At 37.6% G+C, this 22,531-nt stretch overlaps 1 protein-coding gene and 1 long non-coding RNA gene across 10 annotated transcripts; both read left to right on the top strand.

Annotated features, from left to right (window-relative positions):
- The first annotated feature begins 283 nt into the window (after positions 1-283).
- On the top strand, positions 284-8,952 carry usp1 (ubiquitin specific peptidase 1). 3 transcript variants are annotated; one of them, XM_018690815.2, is made up of 9 exons: positions 284-599; positions 1,101-1,333; positions 2,219-2,360; positions 3,896-3,997; positions 4,194-4,363; positions 5,092-5,828; positions 6,317-6,475; positions 6,771-6,972; positions 7,160-8,952. In XM_018690815.2, the coding sequence occupies exons 2-9, from the start codon at positions 1,164-1,166 to the stop codon at positions 7,953-7,955; spliced, it is 2,478 nt and encodes an 825-aa protein (XP_018546331.1). In that variant the 5' UTR covers positions 284-599; positions 1,101-1,163; the 3' UTR covers positions 7,956-8,952. The 3 variants fall into 3 exon arrangements, with proteins under 3 accessions (XP_018546331.1, XP_018546332.1, XP_018546330.1); XM_018690816.2 differs by having other exon boundaries at positions 2,216-2,360; positions 4,197-4,363; XM_018690814.2 differs by having other exon boundaries at positions 285-599; positions 2,216-2,360.
- Positions 8,953-9,171: 219 nt separating this feature from the next.
- LOC127143462 (uncharacterized) lies at positions 9,172-16,620 on the top strand. Of its 7 annotated transcripts, none has more exons than XR_007814899.1 (4): positions 9,172-10,234; positions 12,287-12,413; positions 14,954-15,421; positions 15,721-15,853. It is a non-coding gene; the product is annotated as an uncharacterized LOC127143462 (long non-coding RNA). The 7 variants fall into 7 exon arrangements; XR_007814900.1 differs by lacking the exons at positions 14,954-15,421; positions 15,721-15,853 and adding exons at positions 12,742-13,209; positions 16,488-16,620 and having other exon boundaries at positions 9,173-10,234; XR_007814901.1 differs by lacking the exons at positions 14,954-15,421; positions 15,721-15,853 and adding exons at positions 12,742-13,209; positions 14,189-14,215 and having other exon boundaries at positions 9,173-10,234.
- Positions 16,621-22,531: the final 5,911 nt, after the last annotated feature.

The raw sequence follows: 22,531 nt of genomic DNA, 5'->3' as shown, positions 1-22,531 counted from the left end.
AACGATACTTCCGTTTAGAAAAATAAAAGCCGAAAAGCCCTGTCAAGAACATAGAGGACAAGAGCAAGACTTTGGTAGATGTTTAACTTATAATAGGAGGAAATATTCAGATACTTAACCAGTCAATAATACTGCGGTACAAATTCTAAAATTGAGGATTCACTTGCAGGCAACTACATATTTACTTTTAATTTGAAAGAAGACTCTAATCTGTGTCACTAGTCTAACTTGACAAAGGACTACAAAAATGGCTTCGAAAGGGGCCTAAATTAAATAGGTGTCTTACTCTAAGCCTAAGATGTGGGCCGTTACTCTTTATGGGTTTATCATTTTACGGAAGTCTGTACACCTTTACAAGTTTTACGCATAAGTCTGAGATACGTTTACTGTTTAGAGTGACCGTTAATCGGACGTTTTTGTTGAATGTTTTTATGTCGCGCCGGTGTTTGACCGGCGGCTTAGCAGCCACTGGGTCTTCCAGCAGGAAAAAGCGCCAACTTCTGCTGCACCGTCCGAAATTATCAAATACTCCGCAAATGACTCTAAAACTGGATATTCCGTGAAATTTATTAAACCTCGGCCGGGGATGACTCATTTAGGTAAGGTTTAAAAAGCTATAGACACTGTAGGGGTTTTGAGATTTGGCTTGTTCTTGAAGTGAACAGTTAAACACGGCGTGCTCCCTGTTCTCTCGTCACCGCACCGTTTTGACCCAGTTTTGTGGCTGTGTTGTCCGCAAAGTGTTCAGAAACACCGGTTTACTGTGCGATATTTACTGTGTCGCAACTGCTCTCTGACGTTAAGTAGATAACGGTTGCCAGTGTAAACGGTTCTGCTTAATGTGTTTTGGGGGACAATGAAAACGAGAGGGGCATCAGTAAGTTAGCGTTAGCCAGCTAACGTGTTATATAATGCGCTGTTCACTCGGTAAATGGGTCGGACTTTGTAAACCAGAGGTGTTTCCATTAATTTAATGTAGCGAGTTTGGTTGTAGTAGCGTTGTTACGGTGCATTAACTTAAGTGCGTAGTTACTTTCGTTCTCGTTGAACTCTGATGGCGCCCTCTGAAATTAAACTCATGTGTTTCCTTTCTTCATCAGTTAGGGGCGCTATTGTATCTCAGTAGAGAAGACATCACCCTCAAGCTACCAGAATAAAAAAAGATGCCAGGTCTTCAGGGTGAAAATGTTGTGGCGGCGCTGGGGAGCCCCATCAAGAAGAGTAAACTGTCTCTGAAGTTCTTCCAAAAGAAAGAGACTAAACGGGCTCTGGATTTCTCTGAACCCCAAGCAGATGAACCCAAAACGGCTGAACCAGTGGAGCCTGAGGCGAGGTGGGTCTGTGCTGTCAGTGTGTGATTTATTTGGGGTTATACAAAGTTCAAAACACTGTTTTATTACCCTATCTTGTTGTAGAGTGATGTGCCTGGTTGGGATGTTTTGGCTGACAACATAATAAGTAATTCTGTTCCTGTTTCAAATATACTGTTGTGTACATCTTACATGTTGACATTTGAAATTAAGTAGACTTGCAAAGATTAGTTGATTAAAATAAATTGTTTGTGTCCATTTTAAGCCAAAATGCCGAACATTTCATGATTCCAGCTTCCTCTTTCTGAGCATTTGCCACTTTTTCCAGTCTTATGTTGTAAAACACTGATTTATCTTTGAGTTTTAGACTGTTTGTCAGATACAAAAAGTTATTTTTAAAAAATACCTTTGGGCACTTGGAAATTATTATGTTTAAAAAAATGTCATTTGTCATTGTCATTGTCTCCCTGCTCTTGAAAGCATTTTCTCTTTTCATTAATATGAGAAGTTAACAGACCTCATTGTATTGGTGAAAGGAGAACTAAATATGGGGTCATAAGCCAGACAAGGTTGAGTAACCCAGACTAATCCTGATATGCAGGGAATGTCTTGAAACCCCCTGGAGGTCCTGCAACCCCTCTTTTGGCCACATAAGCCTTTTAAAATTGAGCGTTGAAACACAAAAATATATTATACATATGTCAGTAAGCCACATAAAGCTGTAACATGGGAGTATTGAACCTGAATATTTATGATCACAGGATAGAGTGATGATACTTAATTTGCTCTACACTTGCTCAGAAGCAACCATATTGCCCAGTCCCAATGAAACTACAAGAATCAAATGAGTAACTAGTAGCTGATGGTGTTTAATTTGAAACTCTGTTTTTGTCTTCACTGTTCAGTAGCTGTGATCAGGTGGTCCCTGGTCCCTCTCCCTGTCCAGCCTCACCTGGTCTTCTGCTGCCATGTGAGAAGAGAGAGAACTTGATGCCGTTTGTGGGGCTCAACAACCTGGGCAACACCTGCTATTTGAACAGTATCTTACAGGTGTGTCACTGCTAGAAATGGAATCGATATGTTTAAGAGTTGTTGGTTATTTCATGCATGCATATAGATATAGGCATAGCATAGTACATACATTGCATTTATATATGTATGATTATAAAGGACAGTGCTTTGCAAAGTCAGTGACCAGGACCATCATTTTTATTTGAAGGGCCTGTGTCCATCTCATGAAATGCAGTTACTGTATCAAAACATGAATAAGTTGTTTACTTTTAACAGTTGCAGTCCACATATCACTAACCATTGTCATGGTTTGTCGTATAATATAACAAGTCATAAAGTACAGACAGTTGGAAGTTTACTAGGTACACAAGGCTAAAACTAATGTGGTCTAATACAGCAGTCCTACAGTAAATCCTACCCTCATGACATTTATAATGTGTAGTTTGTGTTGAAACTGTTGAAGAGAAGTTCTGATTCATCTTTATGGTCATTTAGAAGCTGCAGTTTTGTTTTGCCCATATTCAGGGTTCAATCAAAACACCATCGCTCATCTGCTCAAAATCTGCTGCCAGGCTTTTAACAAACTCTAAGAGCGGAGGTCACATCACTACACTATTGCAAGACTGCTTGATTAGACTGCATGTGTTTTAGTTAGGTGTGGCTAAAAACTGCCAACTGATTCCAGATAAAGTCATAATACATGAAGTCATGATACAGGCCTTGGCTTGAATAAAGAATTATCGAGCAACTTAAAAGGAAATATTGTCTGTAGGAAACAAAAGAGCTTTCCCTTTCACTAAAAATATTACTGTGTAATGACGTTGTAAACAGAAACTGTGTTTGGCATAATGGACAAAACAATGTCTTCTATGGCTGATGTACGAGATAAGCAGCTGCTCCACAGCATTCTTTGTCGTCGTGACTCTAGTTTATCTGCTGAGATGATGTCTGGATGTAAAGAGAAAGACAATACAGGCACTGCAGGTTTTATCATACATTCAGGCACTTGTATGATCTCCTTTGCACTACCTTTTAAATATGGTTTCTGTAGCTGTGGAGTCATATTTCAGCTCTTTTTTGGAACAAGAAAGATTTCCCTTGTAGAGGAAAGAACATGCAGTACACATCAAGACAACTCTTCCTTCAGGCCACTGGTTGGACAATGAGGTTATCTCTTATGCAGTATTCAAGTGGGAACTTGCTAGTGTTGTTTTACTTGTATCATGATTGTGTACTGTGTTGACATTGCACAAGACAGTAAGAAAAAGCTTCAGTTCCCCCCCAAAAGGTCTTGTAAGTTATTAAAAAGACTTATATTTCTCTTACAAGGGTCTTAATGATTTTATTCTAGCCGAGGGATAGGAATTGATACTAGTTATAACACATTTCTTTGTGTCATTTTAGTCAAAAAAAATAGCTGGAATATCCCCAGTACTATTGTTTCTTATGTAAACTTGATATGTGGATTAGTTGTAATAGTTAATGAAAATATTAGTAATTACTGGTGCATGTTCTTTGGAAGTACTGAGAGAACTGCCATTTTACTTAATCTTTATATCTGGTTCACCCTGCAGGTTCTGTATTACTGTCCAGGACTCAGAGGAGGCATAAAGAAACTGTACAACCTGACAAAAAGAAAAGACAAACCAAAGGAAGAAACTGATAAAAGTGAAGAGGTTGGTCCAACACAAATGACACTTTTATTTTACAAAGTGTGCATTGGCAAAGAGTGGCCTCAGTGAGAGCCACAAACTTAAATCAACACCATTATTTATGTACAGAATGTATAAGATGATGATGTAACAGATATCAAGCTAGAGTTCAAGATCCCTTTATTCAATTTAATTGTTTTCTCTGAATCCACATTCCCAGCAGACAGAAAGTGTAGCTGAGTTCTTGCCAGCTCACATTGAACTTCTTGGAAGCTTCAACAGTCTGATAACCTCAGTGGAGCAGCTCCAGTCCAGCTTCCTGCTCAACCCTGACAGCTTCAGCGATGGAGAGCTTGCCACGCCTCCTCGCAAAATACTACACACACTCAGGTAACAAGATGTTTATTTCTACCTACTCAACTCTTTTTTATGTTTGTTTGTTCAAGGCATACCATTACACATGAGGAAAAATATGACCTGTTGTCTGTCCTAAAATCCTATCTATTAAAGTTCATCAATTCAACTTCATCTGTTGGATGAAGGTTTTTTTTGGAATTATTATCATGTAAAGTAAAACCCCTGAACCTGCAGTGCAGAATTTTTGTCTCCCCCCTCTGGTAGTGAGAGTAATTAGAATTTATGTTTTCCTTGTTATCAATCTGTAATCCTTCCGCTCAACCCAGAGTTTCTTTCTTATTTCGATTATCAGAAACTTTTCCTAGATGCTTCCTGCGTTTTTTTGCCATAGGCTCTCTCATACTTCTAGTTGCTGTAGCTTACTCCGTCTCCAGCTCCACGTTTCCTCCCCTCTTCAGCTTTAGCAAACCAATCATTGCCAGATAACGTAAAATTCATTGCTACCAGTGCACCAGGACAGGAGATTTAGAATCAGCATTGTGTGAAAACATTTGGCATTTATATGTCAAAGTCCTGCAAATCAGCTTTAATGTTTATCACATTACGTGTAAAAAACTTTGATTGATATCCAATTACCAAAGACAGCTTATGAAGGAACGTTATAAGTCATAGTAAATTATAAAAACAGTGATTTCATATGTTTAATCAAGTGTACTTTCAGTGATATGTGTACATTCCTGTAACGGTTTTGTGTGTTGCAGGCAATTGAACCCCATGTATGAAGGCTATCTTCAACATGATGCCCAGGAGGTGCTGCAGTGCATCCTGGGATATATCCAGGAGGCCTGTGACACCATCAGGAAGGAGCAGGAGCTGGAGCGAGAGGATAACGATGTGACAGAAGTCAAAATGGAGAATGGCGTCCATTTGGATTCCAGCGACTCTGTAACAGAATCCAAAACCCCCACAGAGGAGGACGGCCAAGTCAGTGGCAAGAGGAAGAGCGACACAGAGGTGGGAAATGCCAAGAAGAAGCCAAAATCTGCCAAGTCTAAGAAATCTGAGGTGGAGGAAGACAGCATCAGCAGAAACAGACCCCTCACTCGCTCCAAAAGGAAGTCCTCCAGTGACATCACAGTGGACAGCACCCAGAATAAAGACGGAAAAGAGGAGGCAGCAAAGGAGGGGATGAAGAAGCCAAATGGGGAGGAGGAAGGAGGGAGTGACAGTGAGGGGAAAGGTGAAAAGACATCTAAAGAGGCAGATGGAAAGAGAAAGAAAAGAGCTAAGCTGGGCTGGTTGAGGCCTTCTGGGAAACAGCCGAGTATTTTCTCCAAGTTCCGCAGTGTGGGGAAGATCAGCTCCATGACTGTGAAGACCCAAAACAAACCAGAACAGGAGAACGGACAGAGTGACAAAAAAAGTCAGAACGAGAAGAACAGCGATGAGCGATCACCGCAAAACATGGCTGAAGACAAGAGAGCAATGAAGCATCAAGGTACAAGATGATTACTGTTATTACAGTACACTAGTGTTCTTTTAGGAGAGAAAGAAATAACTTCCTTTACGATAGATTGATACAAAAAAAGTCTATTTTTTCCAGCTGGAGAAAAATAGCAATTAGGGATTTAAAAATGAGACATTAAGAGGTTGTACTTAAGTATGATTTTAGACAGGCTGTTTCATTTTTATCCAAGGATAAATTGTTTTTTTATAGTCTCTAAAGAACAGGGTATACAAAGGTGATTTAGAGCCATTCTGTGGTGTTACTGAAATTGTCTTTTAAAGTATTGTTTCTTTCCTACTGGGTTAAGTTTTAAAAAGAATACTTTAAAGCCGCTGAAATTAAGGAGAGCAGTGGAGGCAGATTGGGAACGATGCTGAATCTTACCTCTGGTCAGTCACACATTATCACCATGTGACCAGACAAATATAAAATACAACCGATCACTCAGCCATGTCTTTGTGTGTTTCTGTTGTATTCAGAGGGCCTGGACCTGATGGAGCGCCTGTTTCAGGGCCGGCTAGTTCTGAGGACTCGTTGTCTGGAGTGTGAGAGTTTCACAGAGCGGAGAGAAGACTTCCAGGACATCAGTGTCCCAGTGCTCGATGACCAACCCAGCAGCCCAGACGATCTCTCAGAGGGTGAGGATTTATACAGCTGCCATTTATACTACAACTCTTTGCACTTGGTTCAAAAAAGAAGTTCTTGAGGCATGATTCATTGAAGATCTTTCAGTATGCATTGTGGCAAATGATTTAGGTTATAAAGGTAGTCATTAAAAAAACTGCACAATTTATTTAATTTTTTAAAAAAGTTTTTATTTACAGTCCCGATCTGCAAATCATTCTTCTCATTTGTGTTTTTCTTTCAGATCAAACAGTAGATAAAAAAAATAACAATGTAATAAATTTAATAACTGTTACTTTCTCTTTCCAGTGTCTCCAGACCCAAAACCAGAGCTGAAGACTCTGAAATGGGCTATTGCCCAGTTTGCCTCAGTGGAGCGTATTGCTGGAGAGGACAAATACTTTTGTGAGACTTGTCATCACTACACAGAGGCTGAGAGAAGTCTGCTGTTTGACAAAACTCCTGAAGTGATCACTATTCATCTGAAGCGCTTCTCTGCCAACAGTCTAGAGTGAGTTGAATTACTGCCACACATGTACCTTTTACTGTTGAAATTTCCATTCATTTCATTAATTTAATCTAGAAAACTTACAGTAAGTGGACCCTGTGTTGAGAGTTTGCTGTTTATGTCAAACTGTGGCTTCAGTTCTGTCCAGCAGTTAACTCCTAGTGATGATCTGTGTTTCTTTCCTTCCTAGATTGGACCCGTATGCTGGCCTCTCTAAAGTGAACACTCCGTTGCAGACTCCTCTTACTTTGTCTCTGGAGGAGTGGTGCACCCATCCATCATCCACTAAGGGTCAACACTATGAGCTGTTTGCTGTGGTCATGCACAGTGGCGTCACCATCAGCAGCGGCCACTACACTGCCTACATCCGTATGTCTGACCTGAAAGATGTGAAGCTCTGGCAGCAGGACCGAAAAGAAGCAGAAAAGGAGGAGGAAGAGGAGAAGGAGAGCAAAGAGGGAACACGGGTGAAAGAAGAAGCGCTGGACTACGATGATGGAGAGGTGTCTTTCAGCTTGAACACAAGGGGACAGAGAGGTGCCAGTTTGGCTAGCAGCAAAACGGGAGGCAAAAAGCTGTCTGAGGGTGGGGTTGGACTCCTGGGGGGCCAGAGGAGTTTGTCCAGTTATGAGCTTGGGACCAGCAGCAGCAAACACACAGATAAAACAGCCAGCAGTGGAGCAACAGAGGGATCTAAACGGAGAAAAACAATCAACAGTGTGGGCCAAAACACTGAAGCTGGACTTAAAAAGGAGCCTGAGGCAGGAGAGGAAGCATCTGTGGCTTCTTGTGATGGGGTGGGGGCGACAGAACAGCAGGCTTTGAACAACCTCCTGGAATATGAAGGCAAATGGCTGCTGTTTGATGACTCTGAGGTGCGTTTGTTTGAGGAGGAGGATTTCCTGCGAGCCTGCTCTCCTGAGATGTGCTCTTCATCGACACCTTACCTGCTGTTCTACAGACGGATGCCTGAACCTGGATGCTAACATGAACATAGGGACTGCTGTTGACTCAGGGGGTTCTGCCAGTCAGGCTGTTTTTGGCAGCTGAGCTCTCAGAAAAAAAGACAGTTGTATTTTGCAATACTACAGACAGTGCCAAAAATACTGCGGCTGCCATATTAGAATCTGAACTGACGTTACTTTTCAGCCCAGAATCTACTTGGGGCTGGGACTGTTTACACCTTCTCATCGACTCCAGTTCAGGTTCTAAGTCATAATTTAGAAATACTTAGACAAATGGGGATATAATTTTCTATGTGCCAGGGATGTCTAAGCCTTTTTGAATCTTTTTTTGTACAGTCTCTGTACTATCTGTACTATCATTTCTTTGACACTGGCTTTTTTTTACTGTCATTGTCTACCATGTCCTTTTTTTTGTTATGAAGTTTGTATGGTTCCTTTTTACAAAATGGAAAAGCACTTTTAAACTAAAATTTTATTAAGTCAAAATGTTGGAATCTTTTTTCCTAGTTAAATGTTTTTCTGTATTCTCTTAAGTTGGATTACAATTTACAGGAGACTCAGTGCTATGTATTCGGACTGATTATGCAACCTTAAAAGCCAAATAAAACACAAAAATCCACTCTGTTCAGACTAAAGCAATGCAGAACATGCTGCAGAAATATTTCTTGCAAAATTTTCTCTAGTTTTTCAGAAAAGCCTTTACCTGGCTCTCAACCTCTTTGAAATTTTTTTCTCTGCACTGATACTGTGTTAAGTTTATAGATACAAATATGAACCTATTTTTTTATATCTCAAGCCTGAAATTGATGCTGGTGAAACCAACAGATTTGGGCTGATTTACAAGTTACAGTAACATCAAATATTTACAGAAAACACACTAAATTGTTAACTATGTAATATATATCAAACTTGCATATTTTGTTGATACTGCTAATATTCAACTAGTTTATGCTGGGTGGAGTATCTCACTCATCTTTTTCAAGGTGCAAATTCAGTGTGAATAAAACTTAAACTCAAATTTTTCATTTTTCTTTTCTTCAATTACCTATCAGTTTTGTCTTTAGTAAGATTATAAAAGACTGTCTTGTTCATCTTTCATATCTAAATTAGGTGTAACTAACAATTTGCATATTTGAATGTGCAAACAGTTGTGAAATCCAGATGTTATCCAGGATTAGTTACTTAAATTCAGTTTACTACTTAAGCTGCACTTAAGTTTTATGTTGTGAGGGTCAGGAGGGTTTAAAGTAGAGCACTGTTAATTGATTAGTCATTTGTTTACAAAATGTCAGAAAATCTGTTTTTGGAATCTCCTTTAAAGATGACTCAAAAAATTAATTAATTATCAAAATAGTTGCTTATTGATTTCCGGCTGATTGACTGATTAGCTGTAGTTCAAAATTTACAGAGTAAATGCCTGCCTCTGACTCCCAACAGCATACAGCCTACCTTCAGCTCTGTTTTTCTAAAATAAAGACCTGTCAGAAAGCTTAAGACAAAACAATTAAACCAGCATAGAACATTTGAGCAGTAAACAAAGGAGTGCATGGGACAGATGAATACGGCCAAAACAAGTATGAGTAACCAAATCCAGAATCCCAAGTGCAGCTACTCTTTTTAAAAAGCAGCTGATCTACATAGGCTAGATTGCCTGCTATTCCCATATCTGCATATTGGCAGTGTTAGCGGTTTGTATTAATTTTGTGAATTCTAGCTGACAGCTTTGTAAACTAATGGCTTTGACCTAAGGTGAATCTACATCCTGCTGCAGTCTGACTTCTACTAAATGCCAGGTTTATTTCAGGCGTCTACAATATTTCACAAAACACACAAAATCCCTTTCATATTACGGAAGGAGTGGGCCAACACTTGTTCGTTATTGGACAGAATAGTTTGTTTACATATGACGTCAGCGGAAGGCAGGCGTTAGTGATTGTTTACATTGGAGAGGTGCCACAGGCTGTCAAAGTGCCCACGGTTTGCGTCCTTTACGGTTACCCACATCGATTAGACCTAGAAATCACGAGAAGATTTCATCGAATACCCAAAGTTGTTGTTAATGAGGAAAATGCAGGAAAGTGACAGAAGTGTCCCTGTAACTGAACAACCACGACAACGATGACTGGCGCTGTTTAACAGAGATGCAACTTTGTTCACTTGTAGTCATGTTTTCTCCTTAACTGTTGATTTGTTTACAGTTTGTGTTGTGTCTCCCTCTTTTGTATGAGGGAAGTGCAACTCAGGTAGGGGACAGAACCTAGAGCCAGAGGACAACACTGATATTTTACACGATCGACAAGGTAAATTAACTGTATTGTAAGTGTACTCACCAGCCAGTATCTTAGATTGTAGCTGGATAAGCCAGCCATGATTCTGGCAGCCAATAATATAAGTAAACTTTGACTTAGTATCCGATGTAAAAAATACTCCATAACAAGTTGTGTGCGTGTCCCCTGTCTGTTCCTGTGCAGGAGGACTTATAGACTGGCTGTTACAGTCCGCACACACTCTCTCCACTCTTCCAGTACCACTTTGCTCCATTCATTACCCAAACACCGATCCATCCGCTGACACACTGATTAACACACGTCATAACATTAAGTATGGTTTTTGGTCATTGTTTCTGTAATAAACTTGTACATGTTTCAGTGTAAAAACTGTATCTCCCCGTCTTTTACCATGGCTCATGAGCTGGCTCATTACATGATTTAATACCCGGGACTTCATCAAGACGTCAGTTTGGTAGCTCGGAGAGTTCATTCTTTGCCGGCGCAATGAAATTTGGTGGCCGTAAAGTGCAAACCACATGATCACATGTGACAGTGCAGAGTCTGGTTCGAGTTTTGGGGGCACCTTCAATCATTAGTGGACAAAAATTATACTACTTAATTTAAAGCAGATAGTAAGCATGGCTTGTGTGTAACAAAATCTCCATCGTTGAGAAGGCAGAACCTGACAGTCGCTCCAGACCATAAATGTATTACTAGGGCTTCTTGTAATATACCCATGATCCAGTCCCTATCGGTATCCTACCTTCCCCGTGGATGTATTAACCAATCAGAGGCGGTTGCTAGGTGGAACAGAATCAGATGGCCAATTGGCGTTTTTTCTGCTATTGGCTTGCGTGTGTTGTCATTGGCCGCGACGTGTGTCCTAATTGGCTATGATCATCTGGGAGGAGCGTAGAGAGGCGGCGAAAGGAAGTCGAAAAACAAATTTAAACCAAGTTTGACCGTCCCCTCGGTTTGTCAGTACTGTGAGTAAGCTTAATTCCAAAAGAAGCGTGGATGCTAAAACAGGCTTTGTATTGGAACTGCTTTTTGTCGAACACGAGCGAGACTGAACGCTAAATACACCTACGGCGCGAAGGTAAGGCTAAGGAGCGAACTAGCTAGCGGCTAGCATCAGCATTTGCCTTAGCGGCTGGATATCAGCGTTAGCATTAGCTTTATCTCTTTGAGGCCTTTTCCTTTTTGTTGTCGTTTTTATCGCGTGGGTTAAAGTGTGTTTGTATTTGTGTGACTATAACGTCCCTGACATGAGTTGTGGGTACCTTATGGAGGCAAGGTAACTGCTTAGTAGTCTGTCTGATTATCATGTTGTTGTGATCATTTTGTGTTTGTGGTTCTGTTGCCTTATTTTGCGTCTTTACGTGGCTATTTTACATCTGTTTATGGTCAGCTTCTTTGCCTTTGTGGTCACTCTCACTGTGTCCATTCCTGATAATTTTACATTTTTTGTTTCATTGTGGCATTTAAGCATCTCATTGTGGTTGTTTTGAGTTTAAGTTGTTTTCTCTGTTGTTTCTGAATTGTAATTTCCTTTACATCGCTTTTTATCTTTTAGGTTAGTTAAGCTTTATATATAACTGTCAAGGCTTTAGTGTTGTCACTGTCGTGTTCTCCTATGCTGTGTGTGTAGTGGTAGTTTTAGTGGTAAAAAGTTTCCATTGCTGTTTTGTATTAGTTAATCAGTGTTTCAAATGTTGGACTTGTGTTTTGCTTTCAGTTTTTTCGTGTAGTGTCACTGGGTAAATCCCATATGTTTTAATAAGAAGAAGGCTGAAATGTGAAATAATGTTTCTGTATGTGACCATCTGTGGTGGAAGAAATACTCACACTAGTATAATAAGCAACATAAGTTAAAATCCTGCACTCATAGATTTACTTAACTGATTGTTTATTATTGTTGCGCAGTTCACAGTAACATATATCATTGCTTCAGTGATTATTTGATAGACACACAATTAATAATCATTTTACTTTTTCCCAAGTATTCGTTGTTGTTGATGAGGAATAGGTAGTAGTGTATTGATAATTTTCTTTCATATGTTTCTCTTTGATCTCCAACAGGTGTCACCACTTTGTCCACGACATCGTCCATGATTACCGAGACGTCATCCACGATTGCAGAGAGTCCTCGTACAATGAAGTTGTTCTTTCAGACCAAGACAGAGGCCTCCAGGTAATTCACAGCTAGGTAGGTAACAGCTTTACATCAACTGTCCAACACAGAGCATTGTTTAGTAAAGCATCAAAAATGTTCAAAAAATGTCATGGTTAAATAAGGCATCAGAAAATGTCATAGTATATTGAGGCGTCAAAAAATGTCATAGTAAGGCATCAAAAATGATCAAAAAATGTCATAGTATAGTAAGGCATCAGACATGGTCATAAAATGTTAAATGTTCTGGTTCAGCTGTAATATTGAATATTTATCAGTGTTTTCATGGTTAAACTGTTGATGAGGAATAGGCAGTAGTGTATTGATCATTTTCCTTTGTATGTTTCTCTTTGATTTCCTCCAGGTGTCACCACTTCGTCCACAAGATCATCCACGATCACAGAGACATGGTCCATGATCGGAGAGACATTGTTGAGGATGAGGGAGACATCGTCCACGATCAGAGGCATTGTCCATGATCGCAGAGACCTTGTCAAAGATGAGAGAGACGTTGTCCATGATCAGAGACATTGTCCCATGCTTCGTAGAGACCTTGCGATAGAATCGGCGGAGACGGGGGTCACCGATTTGACGGCACTGCCCGCGATCATGGAAACATTGTTAATGATTACAGAGACAGCGTCTATGATCTCAGAGACATCGTCCACGATCACAAAGACATTGTCCATGATCGCAGAGACTTTGTCCATAATCTCAGAGACATTGTCCGTGATCACAGAGACCTAGTCCGCGATCACAGAGATGTAGTCCATGATCACAGAGAGTCTTTGACAATGAAGTTGTTCTTTCAGACCAAGACAGAGGCCTCCAGGTAATTCACAAATAGCTTTACATCAACTGTCCAACACAGAGCACTGTTTAGTAAGGCATCAAAAATGTTCAAAAAATGTCATAGTAAAATAAAGCATCAGAAAATGTCATAATAAAATAAGGCATCAGAAAATGTCATAGTATATTAAGACGTCAAAAAATGTCATAGTATAGTAAGGCATCAGAAATGGTCATAAAATGTTAAATGTTCTGGTTCAGCTGTAATATTGAATATTTATCAGTGTTTTCATGGTTAAACTGTTGATGAGGAATAGGTAGTAGTGTATTGATCATTTTCCTTTGTATGTTTCTCTTTGATTTCCTCCAGGTGTCACCACTTCGTCCACAAGATCATCCACGATCACAGAGACATGGTCCATGATCGGAGAGACATTGTTGAGGATGAGGGAGACATCGTCCACGATCAGAGACGTTGTCCATGATCGCAGAGACCTTGTCAAAGATGAGAGAGACGTTGCCCATGATCAGAGACATTGTTCCATGCTTCGTAGAGACCTTGCGATAGAATCGGCGGAGACGGGGGTCACCGATTTGACGGCACTGCCCGCGATCATGGAAACATTGTCAATGATTACAGAGACAGCGTCTATGATCTCAGAGACATCGTCCACGATCACAAAGACATTGTCCATAATCTCAGAGACATTGTCCGTGATCGCAGAGACCTAGTCCGCGATCACAGAGATGTAGTCCATGATCACAGAGAGTCTTTGACAATGAAGTTGTTCTTTCAGACCAAGACAGAGGCCTCCAGGTAATTCACAAACAGCTTTACATCAACTGTCCAACACAGAGCACTATTTAGTAAGGCATCAGACATGGTCATAAAATGTTAAATGTTCTGGTTCAGCTGTAATATTGAATATTTATCAGTGTTTTCATGGTTAAACTGTTGATGAGGAATAGGCAGTAGTGTATTGATCATTTTCCTTTGTATGTTTCTCTTTGATTTCCTCCAGGTGTCACCACTTCGTCCACAAGATCATCCATGATCACAGAGACATGGTCCATGATCGGAGAGACATTGTTGAGGATGAGGGAGACATCGTCCACGATCAGAGGCATTGTCCATGATCGCAGAGACCTTGTCAAAGATGAGAGAGACGTTGTCCATGATCAGAGACATTGTCCCATGCTTCGTAGAGACCTTGCGATAGAATCGGCGGAGACGGGGGTCACCGATTTGACGGCACTGCCCGCGATCATGGAAACATTGTCAATGATTACAGAGACAGCGTCTATGATCTCAGAGACATCGTCCACGATCACAAAGACATTGTCCATGATCGCAGAGACTTTGTCCATAATCTCAGAGACATTGTCCGTGATCGCAGAGACCTAGTCCGCGATCACAGAGATGTAGTCCATGATCACAGAGAGTCTTTGACAATGAAGTTGTTCTTTCAGACCAAGACAGAGGCCTCCAGGTAATTCACAAATAGCTTTACATCAACTGTCCAACACAGAGCACTGTTTAGTAAGGCATCAAAAATGTTCAAAAAATGTCATAATAAAATAAGGCATCAGAAAATGTCATAGTATATTAAGGCGTCAAAAAATGTCAGTATAGTAAGGCATCAGAAATGGTCATAAAATGTTAAATGTTCTGGTTCAGCTGTAATATTGAATATTTATCAGTGTTTTCATGGTTAAACTGTTGATGAGGAATAGGCAGTAGTGTATTGATCATTTTCCTTTGTATGTTTCTCTTTGATTTCCTCCAGGTGTCACCACTTCGTCCACAAGATCATCCACGATCACAGAGACATGGTCCATGATCGGAGAGACATTGTTGAGGATGAGGGAGACATCGTCCACGATCAGAGGCATTGTCCATGATCGCAGAGACCTTGTCAAAGATGAGAGAGACGTTGTCCATGATCAGAGACATTGTCCCATGCTTCGTAGAGACCTTGCGATAGAATCGGCGGAGACGGGGGTCACCGATTTGACGGCACTGCCCGCGATCATGGAAACATTGTCAATGATTACAGAGACAGCGTCTATGATCTCAGAGACATCGTCCACGATCACAAAGACATTGTCCATGATCGCAGAGACTTTGTCCATAATCTCAGAGACATTGTCCGTGATTGCAGAGACCTAGTCCGCGATCACAGAGATGTAGTCCATGATCACAGAGAGTCTTTGACAATGAAGTTGTTCTTTCAGACCAAGACAGAGGCCTCCAGGTAATTCACAAATAGCTTTACATCAACTGTCCAACACAGAGCACTGTTTAGTAAGGCATCAAAAATGTTCAAAAAATGTCATAATAAAATAAGGCATCAGAAAATGTCATAGTATATTAAGGCGTCAAAAAATGTCATAGTATAGTAAGGCATCAGAAATGGTCATAAAATGTTAAATGTTCTGGTTCAGCTGTAATATTGAATATTTATCAGTGTTTTCATGGTTAAACTGTTGATGAGGAATAGGCAGTAGTGTATTGATCATTTTCCTTTGTATGTTTCTCTTTGATTTCCTCCAGGTGTCACCACTTCGTCCACAAGATCATCCACGATCACAGAGACATGGTCCATGATCGGAGAGACATTGTTGAGGATGAGGGAGACATCGTCCACGATCAGAGGCATTGTCCATGATCGCAGAGACCTTGTCAAAGATGAGAGAGACGTTGTCCATGATCAGAGACATTGTCCCATGCTTCGTAGAGACCTTGCGATAGAATCGGCGGAGACGGGGGTCACCGATTTGACGGCACTGCCCGCGATCATGGAAACATTGTCAATGATTACAGAGACAGCGTCTATGATCTCAGAGACATCGTCCACGATCACAAAGACATTGTCCATGATCGCAGAGACTTTGTCCATAATCTCAGAGACATTGTCCGTGATCGCAGAGACCTAGTCCGCGATCACAGAGATGTAGTCCATGATCACAGAGAGTCTTTGACAATGAAGTTGTTCTTTCAGACCAAGACAGAGGCCTCCAGGTAATTCACAAATAGCTTTACATCAACTGTCCAACACAGAGCACTGTTTAGTAAGGCATCAAAAATGTTCAAAAAATGTCATAATAAAATAAGGCATCAGAAAATGTCATAGTATATTAAGGCGTCAAAAAATGTCATAGTATAGTAAGGCATCAGAAATGGTCATAAAATGTTAAATGTTCTGGTTCAGCTGTAATATTGAATATTTATCAGTGTTTTCATGGTTAAACTGTTGATGAGGAATAGGCAGTAGTGTATTGATCATTTTCCTTTGTATGTTTCTCTTTGATTTCCTCCAGGTGTCACCACTTCGTCCACAAGATCATCCACGATCACAGAGACATGGTCCATGATCGGAGAGACATTGTTGAGGATGAGGGAGACATCGTCCACGATCAGAGGCATTGTCCATGATCGCAGAGACCTTGTCAAAGATGAGAGAGACGTTGTCCATGATCAGAGACATTGTCCCATGCTTCGTAGAGACCTTGCGATAGAATCGGCGGAGACGGGGGTCACCGATTTGACGGCACTGCCCGCGATCATGGAAACATTGTCAATGATTACAGAGACAGCGTCTATGATCTCAGAGACATCGTCCACGATCACAAAGACATTGTCCATGATCGCAGAGACTTTGTCCATAATCTCAGAGACATTGTCCGTGATCGCAGAGACCTAGTCCGCGATCACAGAGATGTAGTCCATGATCACAGAGAGTCTTTGACAATGAAGTTGTTCTTTCAGACCAAGACAGAGGCCTCCAGGTAATTCACAAATAGCTTTACATCAACTGTCCAACACAGAGCACTGACATTAAACAGTTTATGTTGAGTATTCAGTATATCGTATATAGTGTAAAAATAGAAGTAATGTAAAAGTAATGAGTAATATCAGAAGTAAGACGTAATAGTCTAAGTAATTTGTTACTGGATGTAGTTTCAACAGTAAAAGTTATCTGCACTATACAAATAAAATTTAATTGAATTGAATCTGTAAATTTTGAAGGAAAATGTAATAAGAAAAGTTTTATGTAATGCTAAAAGTAATGTAATACTAGAGGTAAGAGTGAAACTAATCAGTAATGTAAAAGCTATGCAGAAATAATAGTAATCAAAAATAGAAGTAAAAATATCTTGTTATAGTAAGATGTCAAAAATGTCATAGACGTAAGACGTCAGAAATGGTCAAAAAATGTCATAGTATAGTGAAGCGTCAAAAACCGTCCAAAAATTTTATAGTATTGTAAGGCTTCAAAAATGGTCAAAAAAATATCATAGTATAGCAAGGCATGAAAAATTATCAAAAAATGTCATAGTATAACGTCAAAAACCATCAAAAAATGACATAGTGCGAGTAAGTTGTCACAAATGAAAATGTTAAAAAATGTGACAAAAGGTCATAGCATAAAAAGGGAAAGCTGTACCCCTAACCCTAATCTGTAGTTTAAGAAATTATAACCCTAACCTAAGGCATGAAAAATGGTCAAAAATGTCATAATATAGTAAGGCATGAAGAATTATCAAAAAATGTCATAGTGTAGTAAGATGTCAAAAATGATCAAAAAATGACATAGTATAACATGTCATCAAAAACCAGCAAAAAATGTCATTGTATAGTAAGGCTTCAAAAATGGTCATAAAATGTCATAGAATTGTAAGTCATGAAAAATGGTCAAAAAATGTCATAGTATAGTAAGGTGTCACAAATAGTCAAAAAATGTCACAGTATAACATGTCATCAAAAACCATCAAAAAATGTCATAGGTAAGGCATGAAAAATGGTCAAACAATGTCAGTGTAGTAAGGTGTCAAAAACCAGCAAAAAATGTCATAGTAATGTAAGGCTTCAAAAATGGTCAAAAACGGTCCTAGTTTAGTGAGGCGTCAAAAATGGTCAAAAAATGTCATGGTATTGTAAGGCATGAAAAATGGTCAAAAAATGTCATAGTATTGTAAGGCATGAAAAATGGTCAAAAAATGTCCTAGTGTAGTGAGGCGTCAAAAATGGTCAAAAAATGTTAGTATAACGTCATAAAAAACCGTCAAAAAATGTCATAGTATTGTAAGGCATGAAAAATGGTCAAACAATATCAGTGTAATAAGGCGTCAAAAACCAGCAAAAAATGTCATAGAAATGTAAGGCTTCAAAAATGGTCAAAAAATGTCATAGTATAACATGTCATCAAAAACCATCAAAAAATGTCATAGTAATGTAAGGCTTCAAAAATGGTCAAAAAATGTCATAGTATTGTAAGGCATGAAAAATGGTCAAAAAATGTCATAGTATAGTAAGGCGTCAAAAACCATCAAAAAATGTCATAGTATAGTAAGATGTCAAAAATGGTCAAAAAATGTCATAGTATAACATGTCATCAAAAACCATCAAAAAATATCATAGTATTGTAAGGCATGAAAAAACATCAAAAAATGTCATAGTATAACGTCATCAAAAACCATCAAAAAATGTCATAGTATAGTAAGATGTCAAAAAATGTCATAGTATAACGTCATCAAAAACCATCAAAAAATGTCATAGTATTGTAAGGCATGAAAAAATGTCATAGTATAATAAGGCGTCAAAAACCATCAAAAAATGTTATAGTATAGTAAGATGTCAAAAAATGTCATAGTATAACATGTCATCAAAAACCATCAAAAAATGTCATAGTATTGTAAGGCATGAAAAAACGTCAAAAAATGTCATGGTATAACATGTCATCAAAAACCAGCAAAAAATGTCATAGTAATGTAAGGCTTCAAAAATGGTCAAAAAATGTCATAGTATAGTAAGATGTCAAAAATGGTCAAAAAATGTCATGGTATAACATGTCATCAAAAACCAGCAAAAAATGTCATAGTAATGTAAGGCTTCAAAAATGGTCAAAAAAATGTCATAGTATAACATGTCATCAAAAACCAGCAAAAAATGTCATAGTATTGTAAGGCATGAAAAAACGTCAAAAAATGTCATAGTATAGTAAGATGTCAAAAATGGTCAAAAAATGTCATGGTATAACATGTCATCAAAAACCATCAAAAAATGTCATAGTATTGTAAGGCATGAAAAAACGTCAAAAAATGTCATGGTATAACGTCATCAAAAACCAGCAAAAAATGTCATAGTAATGTAAGGCTTCAAAAATGGTCAAAAAATGTCATAGTATAACATGTCATCAAAAACCATCAAAAAATGTCATAGTATTGTAAGGCATGAAAAAACGTCAAAAAATGTCATAGTATAGTAAGATGTCAAAAAATGTCATAGTATAACATGTCATCAAAAACCATCAAAAAATGTCATAGTATTGTAAGGCGTCAAAAACCATCAAAAAATGTCATAGTATTGTAAGGCATGAAAAAACGTCAAAAAATGTCATAGTATAACATGTCATCAAAAACCAGCAAAAAATGTCATAGTATAGTAAGATGTCAAAAATGGTCAAAAAATGTCATAGTATAACATGTCATCAAAAACCAGCAAAAAATGTCATAGTAATGTAAGGCTTCAAAAAAGGTCAAAAAATGTCATAGTATAACATGTCATCAAAAACCATCAAAAAATGTCATAGTATTGTAAGGCATGAAAAAACATCAAAAAATGTCATAGTATTGTAAGGCATGAAAAAAACGTCAAAAAAAGTCATAGTATAACATGTCATCAAAAACCATCAAAAAATGTCATAGTATTGTAAGGCATGAAAAAATGTCATAGTATAATAAGGCGTCAAAAACCATCAAAAAATGTCATAGTATAGTAAGATGTCAAAAAATGTCATGGTATAACATGTCATCAAAAACCAGCAAAAAATGTCATAGTATAGTAAGATGTCAAAAATGGTCAAAAAATGTCATGGTATAACATGTCATCAAAAACCAGCAAAAAATGTCATAGTATTGTAAGGCATGAAAAAACGTCAAAAAATGTCATATTATAGTAAGATGTCAAAAATGGTCAAAAAATGTCATGGTATAACATGTCATCAAAAACCAGCAAAAAATGTCATAGTATAGTAAGATGTCAAAAATGGTCAAAAAATGTCATGGTATAACATGTCATCAAAAACCAGCAAAAAATGTCATAGTATTGTAAGGCATGAAAAAACGTCAAAAAATGTCATAGTATAGTAAGGCGTCAAAAACCATCAAAAAATGTCATAGTATAACATGTCATCAAAAACCATCAAAAAATGTCATAGTATTGTAAGGCATGAAAAAACGTCAAAAAATGTCATATTATAGTAAGATGTCAAAAATGGTCAAAAAATGTCATGGTATAACATGTCATCAAAAACCAGCAAAAAATGTCATAGTAATGTAAGGCTTCAAAAATGGTCAAAAAATGTCATAGTATAACATGTCATCAAAAACCATCAAAAAATGTCATAGTATTGTAAGGCATGAAAAAACGTCAAAAAATGTCATAGTATAGTAAGATGTCAAAAATGGTCAAAAAATGTCATGGTATAACATGTCATCAAAAACCAGCAAAAAATGTCATAGTAATGTAAGGCTTCAAAAATGGTCAAAAAATGTCATAGTATAACATGTCATCAAAAATGGTCAAAAAATGTCATAGTATAGTAAGGCATGAAAAAACGTCAAAAAATGTCATAGTATAGTAAGATGTCAAAAATGGTCAAAAAATGTCATGGTATAACATGTCATCAAAAACCATCAAAAAATGTCATAGTATTGTAAGGCATGAAAAAACGTCAAAAAATGTCATGGTATAACATGTCATCAAAAACCAGCAAAAAATGTCATAGTAATGTAAGGCTTCAAAAATGGTCAAAAAATGTCATAGTATAACATGTCATCAAAAACCATCAAAAAATGTCATAGTATTGTAAGGCATGAATAAATGTCATAGTATAATAAGGCGTCAAAAATGGTCAAAAAATGTCATAGTATTGTAAGGCATGAAAAAACGTCAAAAAATGTCATAGTATAGTAAGATGTCAAAAATGGTCAAAAAATGTCATAGTATAGTAAGGCATGAAAAAACGTCAAAAAATGTCATAGTATAGTAAGATGTCAAAAAATGTCATAGTATAACATGTCATCAAAAACCAGCAAAAAATGTCATAGTATTGTAAGGCATGAAAAAACGTCAAAAAATGTCATAGTATAGTAAGATGTCAAAAAATGTCATAGTATAACATGTCATCAAAAACCATCAAAAAATGTCATAGTATTGTAAGGCGTCAAAAACCATCAAAAAATGTCATAGTATTGTAAGGCATGAAAAAACGTCAAAAAATGTCATAGTATAACATGTCATCAAAAACCAGCAAAAAATGTCATAGTAATGTAAGGCTTCAAAAATGGTCAAAAAATGTCATAGTAATGTAAGGCTTCAAAAATGGTCAAAAAATGTCATAGTATAACATGTCATCAAAAACCATCAAAAAATGTCATAGTATTGTAAGGCATGAAAAAAACGTCAAAAAATGTCATAGTATAACATGTCATCAAAAACCATCAAAAAATGTCATAGTATTGTAAGGCATGAAAAAACGTCAAAAAATGTCATATTATAGTAAGATGTCAAAAATGGTCAAAAAATGTCATGGTATAACATGTCATCAAAAACCATCAAAAAATGTCATAGTATTGTAAGGCATGAATAAATGTCATAGTATAATAAGGCGTCAAAAATGGTCAAAAAATGTCATAGTATTGTAAGGCATGAAAAAACGTCAAAAAATGTCATAGTATAGTAAGATGTCAAAAATGGTCAAAAAATGTCATAGTATAGTAAGGCATGAAAAAACGTCAAAAAATGTCATAGTATAGTAAGATGTCAAAAAATGTCATAGTATAACATGTCATCAAAAACCAGCAAAAAATGTCATAGTATTGTAAGGCATGAAAAAACGTCAAAAAATGTCATAGTATAGTAAGATGTCAAAAAATGTCATAGTATAACATGTCATCAAAAACCATCAAAAAATGTCATAGTATTGTAAGGCGTCAAAAACCATCAAAAAATGTCATAGTATTGTAAGGCATGAAAAAACGTCAAAAAATGTCATAGTATAACATGTCATCAAAAACCAGCAAAAAATGTCATAGTAATGTAAGGCTTCAAAAATGGTCAAAAAAATGTCATAGTAATGTAAGGCTTCAAAAATGGTCAAAAAATGTCATAGTATAACATGTCATCAAAAACCATCAAAAAAAATGTCATAGTATTGTAAGGCATGAAAAAAACGTCAAAAAATGTCATAGTATAACATGTCATCAAAAACCATCAAAAAATGTCATAGTATTGTAAAGGCATGAAAAAACGTCAAAAAATGTCATAGTATAGTAAGATGTCAAAAAATGTCATAGTATAA

Source organism: Lates calcarifer, linkage group LG17 (assembly GCF_001640805.2).
Source record: "Lates calcarifer isolate ASB-BC8 linkage group LG17, TLL_Latcal_v3, whole genome shotgun sequence".
Taxonomy (NCBI): Eukaryota; Metazoa; Chordata; class Actinopteri; family Centropomidae; genus Lates; species Lates calcarifer.
This window is presented reverse-complemented; position numbering and strand designations above follow the sequence as displayed.